The 16541-nt window shown below is 43.9% G+C and overlaps 1 protein-coding gene across 1 annotated transcript in view; it reads right to left on the bottom strand.

Annotated features, from left to right (window-relative positions):
- Ppp2r2b (protein phosphatase 2 regulatory subunit Bbeta) overlaps nt 1-16541 on the bottom strand; it is a 256538-nt gene that overhangs the window by 39260 nt on the left and 200737 nt on the right. Inside the window, exon 7 of the mRNA XM_027927909.2 lies at nt 4673-4837. Coding sequence (XP_027783710.1) covers nt 4673-4837 — 165 coding nt within the window. The remainder of the gene's footprint in view (nt 1-4672; nt 4838-16541) is intronic.

Here is a 16541-nt window from a genome sequence, read left to right as displayed (position 1 = left end):
TGCTAAGGCTAGCTTTGAACTTGTGATCCTTCTGCCTCAGCCTCTGAGCTGCTGGGATTACAGGAGTATGCTACTGTGCCCAGTTTGAAAGCAGATTTTGATGGGGGCAATATTCACACCTCACATGAAAGTTCAGGTACAAAAATAAGACTTAAAAGAAAATCTGTGTGGGGAGCACCTCCTCCTGGATCACTGGTCTTTGTCAGGAATTTGATGTTGGCCTTTGATGAGATGTCAGGTCCACACAGCAACCACAGAGGTGGAAAACTGGGTAATGAACACAGTAGCCCTTCTTCCATAGCAGGGCTTATGGCCTGGACCTAGGGGAACTAGCTGTACTTGGAGGAAAAGTTTAAGAAGGAGGGTGTTATGGTTTGGATGTGAGGTGTCCCCCAGAATCTCATGTATGAGACAATGCAACAAGATTCAGAGGTGAAATGATTGGATTATGAGAACCTCACCCCATCAGTGAATTAATCCCCTGATGGTACTAACTGAGTGGTAACTGAAGGTAGACAGGGTATGGCTGGAGGAGGTGGGACATTGGGGGTGTGACTTTGGGGTATGTATTTTGATCTGGCTGGTGAAGTCTCTCTCTCTCAGCTCTCTGATCACCATGTGAGGTGCTTTCTTCTGCCATGTTCTTCTGCCATAATGTTCTGCCTCCCCTTGAGCCCCGAAGAATGGAGTTGGCTGTCTATGGACAGAGACCTCTAAAACCGTGAGCCCCTGAATAAACCTTTCCTCCTTTAAAACTGTTCTTGTCAGGTCTTTAGTCACAGCAGTGAAAAAGCTGACTAAAATAGAAGCTGACTACCATAAAGAGCCAGCATTAAGTATGTACTCAATGAATGAAAGAAAGAATACCTGAGAGCATAAAATTAAAAAAAAACTTTTTTTGAGGGGTGGGATACTGGGGATTGAACTCAGGGGCACTCAACCACTGAGCCACATCCCTAGCCCTGTTTTGTATTTTATTTAGAGACAGGGTCTCACTGACTTGCTTAGTGCCTCACTTTTGCCAAGACTGACTTTGAACTCATGATCCTCCTGCCTCAGCCTCCTGAATTGCTGATGATACAAGCTGGTGAGAGCATAAACTTTGACTCTTATCTTCAAGGACCAACTTGCTAGGAACCAGCATCCCTATTTGACCTCATTAACTGACATCCCCTTCCCCCGAGGCTGACACTTCTTCCTGTCTAGAAGTTCCATGTCCTTAGTGACTTCAGAGTTTTGCTCATTCTGCACCCACAGTCTAAAGCCCTCTTCTTCCTGTCCGTACCGAATCAAATCCTACTTGAACTTCCACACTCAATTGTTCCACTTCTGCCATCCCCATGAGGTCTGTCTCAATCGTCCCACCTTCCTCTGAACATCCAAACCTGAATCGTCTCCACTATCCATGTGGGTATGAAAGCACACACGGCCTTGCACATTGCCCGAGAGGTCTCCTGGGCATATCTTCTTTCCTTGGACAGATTTTAAATTCTTGAGGATAAGAGATAAGTCTTACCTTTCTGTTATACTAGTCTGTTTTTTACCCCCCAGTGCTGCTAGGGATTGAACCCAGGCCTTGGGCACGCTAGGCAAGCCCTCTATTACTGAGCCCCATTCCTGGCCCTGTCAGAGTCTTCAGAGTAGTAAGCACATCAGAGATCCATGGCTATCACGCAGAAGCTCTGACCAAATGAATCTTGGTCTAGTCAGTGGCTCTCAACTGGGAGCAATTCCTCCACAAAGGTCTGGAGACATTTTTTGCTGTCACAACTGAACTGGTGGTACTGACTTCTGGTAGCTAAGGACAGGGATGCTGTTAAATCCCATAATGCATAGGACAGCCTTCTCTCCCAGTGAAGAATGAGAGCCAAAATTCAACAGTGCAGTATCTTCTTCTCCTCCCCTCCTTCTCTCCTCCCCCTGGCTCCTCTTCTTCTTGGTACTGAGAATTAAACCCCGAGATGATTTATGTAATTAATCATCTTTGGTACTGGGGATTGAGCCCAGGGGTGCTTGACCACTGAGCCACATCCCCAGCCATTTTAAAACATTTTATTTAGAGACAGGGTCTCACTGAGTTGATAAGTGCCTCCCTAAGTTGCTGAGACTGGCTTTGAACTTGTGATCCTCTTGCCTCAGCCTCCCAAGTCACTGGGATTATAGGCATGTGCCACTATACCTGGCCCCAGAGGTGATGTACCACTGAACTACATCCCTCATCCTTTTTATTTCATTTATTATCTTTTTTTTTAGTTGCAGTTGGACACAATACCTTTATTTTATTTATTTATTTTTATGTGGTGCTGAGGATCAAACCCAGGGCCTGGCAGGGGCGAGTGCTCTACCGCTGAGCTACAACCCCAGTGCCCCCTGCCCCCCTTTTTAAAATTCTGAGACAGTCTCACAAAGTTGCTGAGGCTGACCTTGAACTTATGATCCTTTTGCCTCAGCCTCTCAAGTTGCTGAGATTACCATGTCTTCTTAACGCATACCTTTGTCTCTTTATTTTTCTAGTCAGAATTCAACCTGCATCTTTCTGCCTTCTACCCAAATAACTTCTCTAAAATCTAATTTTGATCAAATTACTTCCCTGCTTGCTTTGATAGGTATTTATTGGTTTTGGCCAAAATATTCCGTTTTGTCATTGTTGTTAACACTGCCATTATGACCTGGCTCAGGCATTCCTCCTGAGCCTCTACTCTCTTCTCCTAGTCATATCAATTACTCGGCTCTTCCACAAACACGTTTTATGCTCCATGACCTTTGCACATGTGGATCTTTCTGCATTGAATGCTTTCCTCCTCGTGGGCTCATGAAAGTATACCGTTCAAAGATCAACATTAGCACAAACTCGGAATTTATTAAGCCCCTGTTCTGGGCCAGGCACTGTGCAGGTGCTGTGAAGCCAAAGTGAATAAGATAGAATAGTCCATGTTCTCAAGGATATCTCAGCACTCTCCAGAATTTTCTTCAATGATGGAACAACCCAAATTTGCCCTAATATAGTAGCCACAATCTATGCATTGAAGCAACTGGTAAAAAAACCAAAAACAAAACAAAACCAAAAAACAAACAAACAAAAAAAAACCCCACATGCCAACTTTTAAGACTTAGCATGAAAACAAAATGGGATATAAGATACCTCATTAGCAATTTTTAAGACATTTATCTCATTTCAGTGCCATGGCAAATGCATGAAGTGCTATCACGATTATCTTATCCATTTTATATATGAGAAAACTGGGCTTAGACAGGTTAAGGGAAGGTAGACAAAGAGGTTTTTAAGAAGGGAAGCCTGACTTGGGCTGGGTCTGTGCGACTCTAGAATCCACAAGCTTACAGACAACTCCCCCTCCCCCTCCCCCTCCCCCACTGGCTCCTCCATGCAAAACCTCCGCCAGACAGCCAGCAAAAATCACCCAAAGCAGCAGGAGACAGCCATCTCCCTCCTGGTCACACTCCTCTGCAGAGAACCATCAGACCACCCCTGTCACAGAACTGCAATTGAAGATGGGGACCGTGGGAGGAGGATGGCCTTCACTCCTGACTCTGCACAGCAGAGTGGAGGGGACAGCGGCACTAGGTGGGGGGTGGCGGGTTGAGCTCTGAGCGCCTGGGCAGCTGCGTGCTATTTAGCTCAACGCCATTCGCCAGGCGTGGATTTCCTCTGCCTTCCAGGTGCCTCTACCCTGGGGAGCAGCAGCTCTTCTAGAAATGCTCCCTGCTGGCTCCAGGCCCATCCTACCTACCAGCACTGGCCGTGGGTGTCAGCCGTCTGCTTCCATCTGGTCTTAGCCATTTGCTCTTAAGCATTCTGCTCCCAGAGAGTTGGAATCTACTTTGGTCCGTCAGTGCCCTGAAAACTTCAGGACAACCTGCCTGCTGGGCTGCACTCTAACACCCTCTCTGAAGCTTTTCTCTGCTGTCCATTAGAACTACTGGGGTTTCTAGAGTGCTGGTTCCCATAGCCTCAACCTCTCCAAGGAGCCACCAGCTCCTTGCTGAGACACCATTCTTGACTCTTGGTATATTCCTGGCCTCCCACATAGTCCAGCGGGTACTCTTAGCTCTGTTGCCAAGATTTATCTAGAAGTCTCTGCTGTTGTTCATGACCACATCACCGCCTTGTCCAGGCCACCACTTAGAGGGGCCTTTCTCTCAAAAGCAACAAGAGTTATCTCTCTCTCTCTCTCTCTCTCTCTCTTGTACTGGGTATTGAACCCAGGGGTGCTTAACCACTGAGCTACATCCCTAGCCCTTTAATCTTTTATTTAAAGACAGGGTCTCACTGAGTTGCTTAGAGCCTTGCTAAGTTGTTGAGGCTGGCTTTGAACTTGTGATCCTCTTGCCTCAGCCTCCTGAGCCGCTAGGATTACAGGTGTGTGTCATACCCAGCAAGAAAGATCTTAACACACGATTTAGATCATGCCACAATGTTACTTAAATCCCTTGCTAACAGGGGCTGGTTCTGCATCTGCATGTTTTGAACGTGAGTTTTTATCTTTACTGAAACACCAAACAGGAAGTTGACTTTCAAATCAGGCCAACACTTGGGTCTCTTTACTCCCAGTCTGTATGTAGAATGAGATAAAAGACCTTCCCTGTCCCCCCAAGCCAACACACATCGTTTCAGAACTCTGCATCCCTCCCCCACACCCCAGGTGCTACTCACACTTGGTGTGCCGGTCGCACAGAGCTGATGCCCGCATGTCGCACAGCCGGATTGTCCCTTTGCTGCTGCTGTACACAAAAGTGTTGCAGTGATGGGGGTGGAACTCAGCTGCCGTGATCACCTCTGTGAGCTCCTCCATGTTGGCTGGCTTAATGTCCACAATATCTGGCACAGACGAGTCAAGGAGGGAACCGGGAGAAGTGGGCAGAATCTCGGGGTAGGGGGATCAGCAATAGCACCATCTTACGTGAGTGTAACACAGCAGCATTTACCAGGCACCAGGTGGACCTTCCTCCTGACTCTGTTAGCAAACAAGTAGGTGCCACTGGTTTCAGGCACCTGAAAAGAGGCTCAGGGTTACCCAGTAGTTAGAGGTAGCATTAGAACTCAGGTCTCCGGACTCCTGTTTCCTGACTTGTAGAAAACATCCATTCATAACCAAAGTTTCCTGCTCATGCAAGCCAAGTGGCAAAGACTTGATTTCCTTTACATAACAGTAGTTAAGAAACTAGTCCCAAAAATTCTAATTTATTTGACTCCTTACTCAGACTTCTGGGCTGATGAGTTGTATCTAGAATAGACTGCAAATCCTCTTTCACGACATTCCTGATACCTTGTTTACTACCACGTGGATAATAATAGCTGCTACTATTTATTGAGCACCCACTATAGGTCATTCACTGTGCAAAGCATATCATGTACTTTATCTCACTTAATCCTTGCAAAACTTTTTAATTGACATATTTCTTACACTCGTTTTTCAGGGGTGGAAATGGAGGCTCTGAGTATATAAAATAACTTGCCTCCAGGATACCTGGCCAGTGAGTGACAATACCAGGACTTCATTCCAGTATAAAAATCTGAGCTGTTTCGTAGTTATGCAACATTCTCTCATTTAAGATACACAGACCTTCCAGTCTCCCCAAACTGTGATTTGCTTTAGAGATTGGGTGGGAGTTTAAATATCAGAAGGCATTTATACATGTTGGGTGAGATCTAGGCTCCATGAAACACTCTTTAGTTTTATCATCTGGGTTTTTTTTTTTTTTTTTACACCCCTCAATATTTTTCTTCTTGATCAAGAATTATTTTCTCTCTACTTTTTTAAGACCTCATTCCTGTTATGTTGGAATGAAACATTTAGCCTTCTGCTTAAGAAGGTGATTCATTGGAGACAAACACTTCTGGAGGGTATCCAGCATGCGTGAAGGAATGGGTTTGTACAGATCCCTTCACACCCCTATCAAGGGCTTGGGTGACACCTAGCTGGGGCTGAGGTTCTGAAGACTGATGCATTGACCTCCTACAAGGGATCTGGCCTTGTGATATGGATCCCGTTACCCATCCAAGCTGACTAAAATGATTCCCACTTTTCCCACATTCCACCACTCCCTGATTTTGTCCCCATCTATTTATCATCAGATAATATTTTTTTAAAATATTTTTTTTTTAGTTGTAGATGGACACAATATCTTTATTCTATTTATTTATTTATTTATTTTTGTGGTGCTGAGGATCAAACCCAGTGCCTCATGCATGCCAGGGAAACACTCAACCACTGAGCTACAACCCCAGCCCCAGGTAATATTTTTTTACTTAACATTGTTTTCTTCATCTTTAAATGGGCTCACTCTATCCCTGAGCCACAATCCCAGCCCTCAGTGGGCTTGCTTTTTCTCAATTTCATCTAAGTAGTAATCCAACGTTCATAAAGTTACGAGTTCCATGAGCTGGTTTATATTTAATAGAACACATAAAAATAAATGTATAACAATTACAGTGAAACCATGCATGAGCCAGGAGTGTCCATACTGCATTCTGGAAAGTAATGCACTGAATCAACAAGCAGTAACGTGATACAGACCATCCTAGGAAGGGACGAGAGTCAGCTCTGCTTTTCATTTTAAGCAAGGAGCACAGTCCCCATCTTAGAGTCAAGACAGGACAAGCAAATGTGCTGATACTTTTAGTCCCAACAAAGTAGTCCCCTACTGTCAATGTCACCTGTGTTGCTCTGAGAATGACTCCAACATGCAATTTGTTGTAACACTGGCTTTTTGTTTTGGCTGTGCCTCCTCCCCTTCAATGATCTCCTCTACTTCCTGTTGCATCCTTTCTAAAATTAGTTTGAGACTTGAGTTAACATTACATTTTGCTACAGTTTCCCCTGCCAAACCCAGATGCAAAAATTACCAGGGTGTCCAGGGCATGTGGGTCTCCTGGATTCACAAACTACTACCTTTTAACTCAACTATTTCTACCAGAGTCATAAATATTACTGCAATTAGTACATGCTCCTGGGAGCAAAAGCCTGCGCTGTTCAGAGGAGGCTGCAGGGGGTGGCTCTGATGTCCTCTTGGCCACCCTGACCCATGCCTTAACCTCCGTGGCCAGAACATGGCACAGGGTAAAGCAGAGGACAGTGTTCAGCTGCTGTCAGATTTCATTGCCCTCCAGAAGGATCCTTGATACCCTACAGCGCCAGTGAGCATGTTTCTCTTTTTCCAAAATAGGGAAAGAAAATCTGGTGTCTGCTTTCTCAACCTCTCCCAGCAGTGCTCCAAAACAAGCTGAACTGGAAGGCTCTGCGCTGTGGAGGAAGGGTAGGTGCTACAGCCACCTAAAAATAAAGCCCCAAAGTCAGAATGTGTGAAAACAAAGTGCTGAAGCACACCCGTGACACCGACAACGTCCCTCCACTCCAGGGGCACTCTCATGGGGATGTGCCCACTGAATCTGATTAGGTCATGCTTCTGGGTCCTTCCTTCCACACATCCTGAACCACCAGGCCTGCCCTCACCCACCCTTCATCCCCCAGCCTTCTGGGCTCTTCTCTCCCTTCCAGGCCTGAGACTCCCTTTTGACTTATTGGGTTGGATTCTCTGGAGCTCAGGGCATAAACCATGATCTACATACCCCTTCTCCCTTTTTTTTTTTAAACAACCACAATGTTAAAGATAAGGCAGAAGATCATAACCAGGGGGTCTACATACCACATTTTGGAAAGTAATACATTGAATCAACCAGCAGGAACTTGATAGAGAGGTCTATCAGGTGAGGTCTACCAGGTGCTGGGCCTGCCCCACGCTAAACACCACGTACGCTGTCTTACTTGTCTCCCATCCTGGCCACACGTGGTCACAACTATCAACAGCCCCATTTTATAGCTGAGCAAAGATAAGACTAAGCTAAATCATTAAGGTCATGTTAGTCATAGGGGGCAGAGCTGGGCTTTCAGCCCAAGTTTGTGAGACTCAGGAGCCTGAGTTCTAGACTACAATGTCACTCTGCCTCCCTGTTGAGTGGCCTTCCCAAGCATCTGACCCTCTTGAGTCAGTACCTGGCTCATTGGGAAGGCAGATCCATCTCTTCTGCTTTAGGCCCATCACTTATCATTTTGGTGACATTTCTCAAAACCAGAAGTTTTATGTTCTATAATAATAATTATTTTTTGAACCAGAAATTGAACAAAAACCTGACAAGGATGTCCTGACTTATTTTTTAATGGAGGGCTTGGTGAGTTCTAGAAGCATGAGAGTCTAGTTGTCAGAAATTCAAATGGCTCCTGGGGAAGGGAGAAGGAAATTCCAGACTGCATCCCTGGAACCCAGGCCTTTCCCGTGACGCTACTGCAAAGGCAGACATATGTTGTCAGCATGGGTTGTTTTGCCCTTTGTGTTGGGACTCGGGGAGAAAGGAGGCGAGCAATGCCTGGCTCCCTGTATGATCTGGAATGATGCATTCTGACAGTCAATTTTCTCCTCTTATCCTTTGGAGTGCTCTATCCAAATTATTTCCCTGTTGTCCCAAAGAACTAAATGGCAAAGGCAAAACACAGCATCGGATTCACAGCTAATATAAAGCCTAGACAGCCAACAGATTGCTATTAAATTAACCCTGGGGCTTGACAGATATGTTCTTTCTGACCCCGACTGCTTATGGCACTCCTTATTAATGCTAAACCCAGGCAAATTGCCTCTGCTAACAAAAGGGGTTAATCTGGCTCTCTGCTGGGACTCTGGAGGCAGCTCTGAGGACAGGAGGGGGCACAGCCAGCTTGGTAGCTGAGCTCCATGCTTGGAAGGCAGAAGGCGGGAAGGTGAGGGCACTGCTGTGCCAGGCAGTAGCCTAAGGCATCATTTAAAATAATAATTGAAGACACTGGGAGGTCACCCCTTCAGGGATCTGCTTCCAACAAATAAGAAGCCAGAGCCATAAATTACATCAGTGGTGGGGAGAGGGAAAGGAAAGGATCACCACAGGGTGGTAGGGGAGTGTGAGGCCATTCACAAGTTATTTCCTTAATCCAAGTTAAGGAAATCCAAGCTTTCCACAGTCCAGTACCAAAAAAAAAAAAAAAAAAAAAAAAAGTCTACTGCACCATTATAAAATAAAAAGGCTGACAGCCATCTAAATCAATATACAGAAATAAGGAAGTGATTAAGGAAACATTTATCTATCTCTTTAAATTGTTTTGACAGTGAAATTTCCAAGCCTGTAAAAAAACAAAACAAACAAACAAAAAAAACAAAACCACTGTATGCAGAATTCTAACTCAAGTATTATCATACTGCAATTTGAACTTACACTCTAAAAATGCTGACCTACAAGGCAAGTCGCTGAAATGCTGGTGACTGTTTTATCAGGGAAGTTCTATGAATTATTACTTTTTAAATTGCCAGCACCATTTCCACATGTTCTTTAATGAAGTAGTATCTTAGGATGGAGAATGAATTAAGACACTTCTATAATTATATATATATATATATATATATATATATATATATATATATATATATATATATATGGAGAGAGAGAGAGAGAGAGAGAGAGAGAGAGAGAGAGATTTTAGGTGAGGAAAGTTTGGTACAAAGCTAGGTACAGTCTGAGCACAGCCACATTTAAAAAAAAATTCATAGTGAAAGCCAGAGACAGGGAAAAAATAGAGCTCTGTCTTGTAGGGAGATTAGATCCTGAAGTCAGCATGTAAGTTACCTTTTAGTCCCAGGGCCCTGTTAATTCACTCATCCGACACATAGAATATTTCTGAAGAATCCACAACCTGCTAACACTTTTCTGGGCATAGGGGATATGGCAGTGACCAAAGCAGGCTGAAATACTTCTGCTCTATGGAGTCTCTATTTTTTGGGGGAATGTGGTCAATAAGCAAGGTAAATAAATGTGACATACAGGATATTTCAGGATATTTGACAGATACAACTGCTAAGCAGAAAAATAAAGCAGGGGACAGAGAAAGCATGTGTGGTTGTGTGAGGGTGGACATCTGCATGTTTGCATCCCAGACTGAATAGAAGGAAAGTTCATGAGTAAATCTAGAGTTTGAATTTTTTAACTTTTCCCTCATATGGTCAAATTAGCTAGCATTAAGTTTAAATTGTGATGCAAATATATCATATATACAGCAAAACTAGTGGTGAGGTTATTGATTATTTAATTTCATTTTTCTAAAATCTCTACAATTAATGATACTATTAAACAACAACAACAAAAAAAGTAAAAAATAAATAGTAGTTTCCCTGGCTGACTCTTTTATGAAAGTTGACAGCAGAAGCCTCCTCTCTATGGGTAAAGTCGAAGACAATATTGTGATTAATATTATGATTGCAGTAAAATGGGGCTGCAAATAAGGAGTGCAGTTTTGATCTCATTCCATTTTGCTGAGAGAACTTGGGAAAGTCATTTTATCCCTCTGGGTTTCAATTGCTTTGCCTTTAAATGAATAGAATCCTATCAAAAGCCTCTAAAAATTTCAATTATCAAGTGGGATAATGGAGAAAAGTTAAGTGGTTTTCCTGTTGTACTAAATTCCATTTCCTGAAGGAAGAACTCATTTCTCCAGGGAGAGTGTTTATCCATATCAGCTTTGTAGGCTGCTGCAGGAGCTGCCCTCACCTTTTTGTTTCTTTGAGATAGGGTCTATAAGCTCCTAGGCTGGCCTCCAGCTTGTGATCCTCCTGCCTCAGCCTTCAGAGTTGCTGGGATTACAGGTGTGTGCCACCTGGCGAGGTCTTTTCTCTTTACCAAGATGGGAATTTAATCTTTGAATCTTGAGCAATGATTGCAAAGTATCCAGATTTGAGCATCTGAAAGGAATATGTTGCTTGATAAGCACCAGAGATCTCAAAGGAGGACTCCAAGGAGTATTGTCCTCTTAAGGGCTTATCAAAAGCCAATGTGCAAATACAAATGTGGGGTGTTTGCCGACTGCTTGGCTCAGTCTGAGGGTTTGATGGACAGACATGATGCCATGTTAAACACATAGTGCGTTTCAGAAGACACTGGGCTGAGACGCCCTACATGACTGGGGGAGCGCTTAAAGTCCCCTAAGCCATAAACTTTCCTACGCATGTAGGACAGAGAGCCTGAAATTCTACCTTTAGAAAAACATTTCCAAATGCAAGGCCTGCTCATTTGTTTGCCCACCTGCTTTACTGCATGTGCCCAAGCCTTTGCACATGCCAGGCAAGGGCTCTGCCACCGAGTGCCACCCCCAGCCCTCAGATGTCCCATTCATTCTGAAGCATCATAGGATTCTTTCTGGATCCTTCATGTCCAGGGCATCCATAGTGCCTTGAGTTCACTTCCACCCTACAAATTATATATCTGAATAATTCAGATAGTATAACATAGATTTTACTGTAAATTGCAATAAGAGAGGCCTGAATTTTAATCCCCAATTTTGGAACTAGTTATATCATCTTGAATGATTTTAACCCTATTAACTCATGTGCAAACAAAGGAAGAAGACTGCAGGTGGTGTTATGGTACCTGGCACATACCCAACACTTAGTAAAGGCTCAAAAAAATTGTTAGAGTCCCCTTTCCTAGTATGGTCACGTGTTTGTCTCCTTCTGTCCCTACCCTCAACTCTGATGACTCTGTGATATGTTCACTTGGTTAGGCTCAGCTACAATCCTTGAGCTTCCCTTTCCCGTTTCAGATTAGGTTGGGCTACAAGGGATATTCTCTGGAGAGTCAGAAGGAAGTGGCCATCTTGCAGCATACGTACATCTCACTGTCATTCAACTCACTCACCTAGGTGCTGCTGTGAGGGGATTCTGCAGATGAGATGTGATCAGTTGTTAACCAAAAGGGAGGCCATTCTGGGTGGGCCTGACCTACTCAGCTGGAAGGCATTTAGCAGGAGGCGTGGGCCTTCCATAAGGGCTGCTGAGTCTGCAGTTGCTCTTCCTTCTCCTTAAGCCTTCCTTCCTGGCTGTCATTTCAAGACTTGGGGGTTCCAGCCTGCTTGTGATTGTTGCTTCCTCACATCCTATCCTGCGGCCCTTGAATGATTGAAATGAAATGGCTTGGCCGGCCACACAATTGCCGGGCAAAGCTGCGGGTGTAGGTCCATCACACTCCCTGTCTCCTTCCCTTTCTCTCATTTTCATTCTCTGGGTGCACACTCCTCTCTAGTTCTGCCTCTTGGACTGAAGTCTGATTGCCACTCTGCATTACTGGGCCATGACTTCGGGGCTTTAGTAGTTTTATTTTTCATGTCATCTCCAGTTCACATAACAAATAGCCAGCAAATGCCGATAGCTTTTACTTTACTTCATTCTTGGGACTTAGCAGCTTTCTCTAGGCAATTTTTTTTTTTAATGCAGAAAAGCAAAGTAGATTGACAGACCAAGTTGCCAGGCCTGTGTAGTGTGAATTATTTAGCCTGTGGTTTTCTTAGGAGAGAACAGTATCCAGGCAACATGGCAGGAAGAAAAGTGGGTTGGGGAATGTCCCACATAGGAACAGCCACACTTAGAGCCTTTGTTCTGGGCCAGGTGCTCTGTCTTGCACTTTGCAGATTACCTCCCTTAGTCCTCACAACAGCCTTAGGTCAGATCCTTGTCTGTGTTAACTGATGAGGAAACTGAGGGTTAGAGAGATGGTGAGTAACTTGTCAAGGCTGCACAGCTTTTAGGAGATGGAGCTGGATTCAAATCCAGTAGTGAATCTCACCCCAGAATCCACAGTTCAACTACTAAGCTCTCCTCTGAGGAAGCTCAAGGAACCCAGGTGAAGTCTGGAGAACTGGATTCTTGCCCTCTTTCTTGACAATATGAGGCCCCAAGGACTTTTCTTCTTCTGGGAAAAGAGATCCTACTCCACAGAGCTCTAAGGATGGCCTCCAAAGTAGGGAGTCGGCATCTACACAAGCAAGGCACCCAGTCTGGGAAAACCCACCAGGGCTACTTTTAATTTGGAAAGGGGTGCGCTGCCCTGGCACACACAGGCTAAGGTGCTGGATGTGTCTTTGGAACAGACGCCCTTATTTTACATTGACTGCCTATTTATGAAATTGAGTTGTACCTTTTATCCCCTGGCAGGATGAAAGCCACTGAAGCAATGAGGGAGAGCAATTTGTACTGGGCCCCCCAAAACCTGTCTGGCAGAATCCCACTGGATTAAAAGGGAGGCAGCTGTCCATGGTACTAAGGAACACTAGAGGCTGGAACAAGAGTTGAAGCTATAAGTCCCTCCATAAGGGAATCAGTCCCAAATGGACCTCATCTCAGTACACACAGGCTGCTAAGATAAAAGAGCAAGTACCCTTGGAGTTCAGTTGGCTTCCTTGCAAAGCCCTCTGTCTCATTCCCAGAGAATATACTTCTACAAGGTGTGTCTTCTGCTTTCCAGCCTTGCTTATAGCATGCTCTGCTGGGCTCCAGTGATGGTGGACTTCTCAAGAGTTTCTCTAATTTTCCATGATCCCTCCTGTCACAGGACCTCTGAACATACTGGACAAATCTCTTCACGTATCTTGCCAAGTTAGTTCATACTCTTCCTCTTTCATATCTTAATAGTTCCCCCAGTAAAGCCCATTTATTCCCTAGTCTGAAGCAGGTTTCAAAAAAATGCATTCATAAAACTATTCCTTTCCTTTATAGAACACATCTCGTTTATAATTATATACTCAATAGTGCAATTATTTGATGTCATTCTGAAAGCAGAAAGTTTCTTTTTACCTTTTTTTTTATCCTCAGATTTAGTGTAGTACCTGTCATAACATAGGTGCTCAGTTGTACAGTTGTTGAGGCTGTGCCTGTACTTTTACTATATCAGGGTCTATTTACTAGCTTCTCTGTTGGACTGAAAATGAATCCAGATCCACTCATTCTTAGTCCCAAGAAAAAGCATTCAAAGGAATTTGGGTAAAAAAGTTTTCATTAAGAAGCAATATTTTCAAAAGCAATTTTCATTTATTGAAAAGCTAGGGTTGCCTTTTACCCTATCCAGAAATATGTCATTATGGTCTATGCATTGAGATCAAAGTCTGTCCACTTTAAGCCAGGATCTGTTACGTGGGCAGGGATCCACAGGCTCTGGATGGAAGGAGAGGATTCACCAGTAGGGGCCATAGGGTTAGGAATGCCTTGCTCTGAGCTGGAGCTAAACACAAGGTATTGGATCTGAGGTCCTGCAAATATCTGGTAACCAGGACATAAAAAGCAAAGTCTTGCAAAGATTACACAACTCTAGAGCCTAAGGAAGAGTCTAGAATTGAGAAGATGACCCAGATAATAAATTCAACAGAACACAATCCACCACTGTAACATTTGCCTTTTCTAGTTTCCTCGTGCTTTCAACAGTAATCATCTAATAAAAGAATAAATTAAAAAGACATCTTTTAATATAATATTGCACATAAGAAGCACTAAGCTAAAAAAGCAAATTATGTATATTCCCAGAGTTTCTATAATAGGTAAGCCTATGAATAAAACAGACTAAATATTAAAAAAATTAATAATCATGATTGTGTCAGTCCCTGTTTATCAATTATCTACTTAGGAAGGCACTGCAGAGAGAGAGAGAGAGAGAGAGAGAGAGAGAGAGAGACGAGCGCACACACACAATTATCACAATCCTCTTTGACAGAGCTCTCTCTACAGATGACAAAATAGAAAATAGGGGCTTAAGTCAGTTAGGAAATGTGAAAATTACACAGAAAGAAAGAAGTGGAGCTGGGTGAGAGAACACCATGCTTACTGGACTCTAAAGCCTGAGTGCCCAACCATGATGCCAGTGTCACACGGAAGGCCAGTCCTGGAAGTCAGGACCTTTTCTAACCGTATCTCCAGACCACTTGTCTTGCTATTGACTCAATACTGGACATATACTTTCTTCATAATTTAAATGAAGTTTTCAGTATCTGGGAACTCATAGGATTGGTATGAGGGTGGTGTTTTCTAATACTCATCATAAGTACATAATTATAAAAACAAAAAAAGTCTAAATATTGCTTAAAAGCATCTTTTGGGAAACTCGCTTTCTTCTGTCCCAAGCCATATTTCTTCTGCTTCCTTGGAGGATAAGAGGGGTAACAGAAAGGTGCTAAACCATGCAGGATTCAAGTCATGCCTGGTTGGTACTTTTCTGAGACTGTTTTGAAAAAATGGCTGCCCCTAGCCCAGAGATGGCTACACTTCAGTGACAAGAGGCAAAGGGGTCCAAGTTTGTACAAGTCTTAGTGCTCAGGGCAGTCTGGTTGAAAAGTGCTATATGGATATCAGTTATCATCATCCTCATGATGACAATGATTATTTTACATATGGCTGCTTTAAGGGTGAACGGTACGGTCTCATTTGTATGCTAGCATCTGGCAGGCTGTCACACATCTGCAGAATAGAACCTAAACTGCACTATTAATATTTCCCCTTTGCATTATCCCCAAGGTATCTCTTTCCCAAAATGCTTAAAGCAAACTTCCCTCCCCCTTGAAGGCCTGGAGGCAAAATTCAGAGTACATGCCACCTAGGCTGGGGAGAGCAGAAGCTCAGTCTGACAGCCAGCTGAGCCTGAGCAGATTTCTGGCTCTTGGAATAGATGTAAAGAGGGAAAGGGAACCACCACCCACTCTCATTCTATTAGCAGCTGCACTGCCAGGCAAAATCTGTAGGCAGGTTCTCCTAGACCCAGACAGTATGTCGCGTCTGTTCTGCGATCAACAAAAGATGCCAGTCACAGTCCTGATGGTCAGTTCTCAGGGTCTCTAAATATATCTCATAAGTGCCAGAACCTGATTAAAGAGGCCTTCTCTAAAAGGTCTCTGGGGGCTGAGAATTCTTTGTGGTGGTGACTAGCTAGCTGTGAACTCAAACCAGGTCTTTTTCTTTTCCTTGCACACACAGCTAGAATACACTTCTTAGTCTACTTTGCAGTTAAAGGTGGTCACGTGGCTGCGTTTTAGCTAATGGGATGCATACTGTTTTGGGGCCTGGCTCATAGGAACCTCTCCTATGTGGTCCCGTGCCACCTCCCCCTCTTGTTGTCTGCTACAGATAAACCCGATGGCACTGCGGAGTTACAAGATGGAAGAGGCCTGAGGCTCCATGCTATTGATTGGATGCTGCTGCTGCTGCTAATGGGGATCACCACTACTGGACTTGATGGGAGAAATAATCTTTTACGTGTTTGGACCATTATGGTGTTTAATTGATAACATTCTGAGCTTTACTATACACTTTTGCTAACTTAAAGTTAAATTTCCAGGGTAGATTTCATGGTCAGCTGCCTCCTGGATACCTCTAACTCTGATAACCTCCTTCTACCTTCCTATATGCAGAAGGCTACCTATGCTGGAATACAGCAGTGGCTCAAACAAAGTCTCTGGTCCCATTGAATTTATATCCAAACATGGGGAAACTAAAATAAAAAAAAATACAAGTAAAAAGCAATTTCAAATCCTGATAAGTACTATAAAGATAAGAGGGAGAGAGAGTTGCTCATGATGCTTGGGAGATAGGGGGAGAAAGTGCCTCTGCGGAGATGACATTAGTTTGAGGTCTGAATAATGACATGTAGCTAGCCTTGTGAACTGCAGGGGCAGAGCATGCATGGCAGAAAGAGG

Source organism: Marmota flaviventris, chromosome 5 (assembly GCF_047511675.1).
Source record: "Marmota flaviventris isolate mMarFla1 chromosome 5, mMarFla1.hap1, whole genome shotgun sequence".
Classification (NCBI taxonomy): Eukaryota; Metazoa; Chordata; class Mammalia; order Rodentia; family Sciuridae; genus Marmota; species Marmota flaviventris.
Note: the sequence above shows the minus strand (reverse complement) of the source record. Positions and strands in the feature narration are given on the sequence as shown.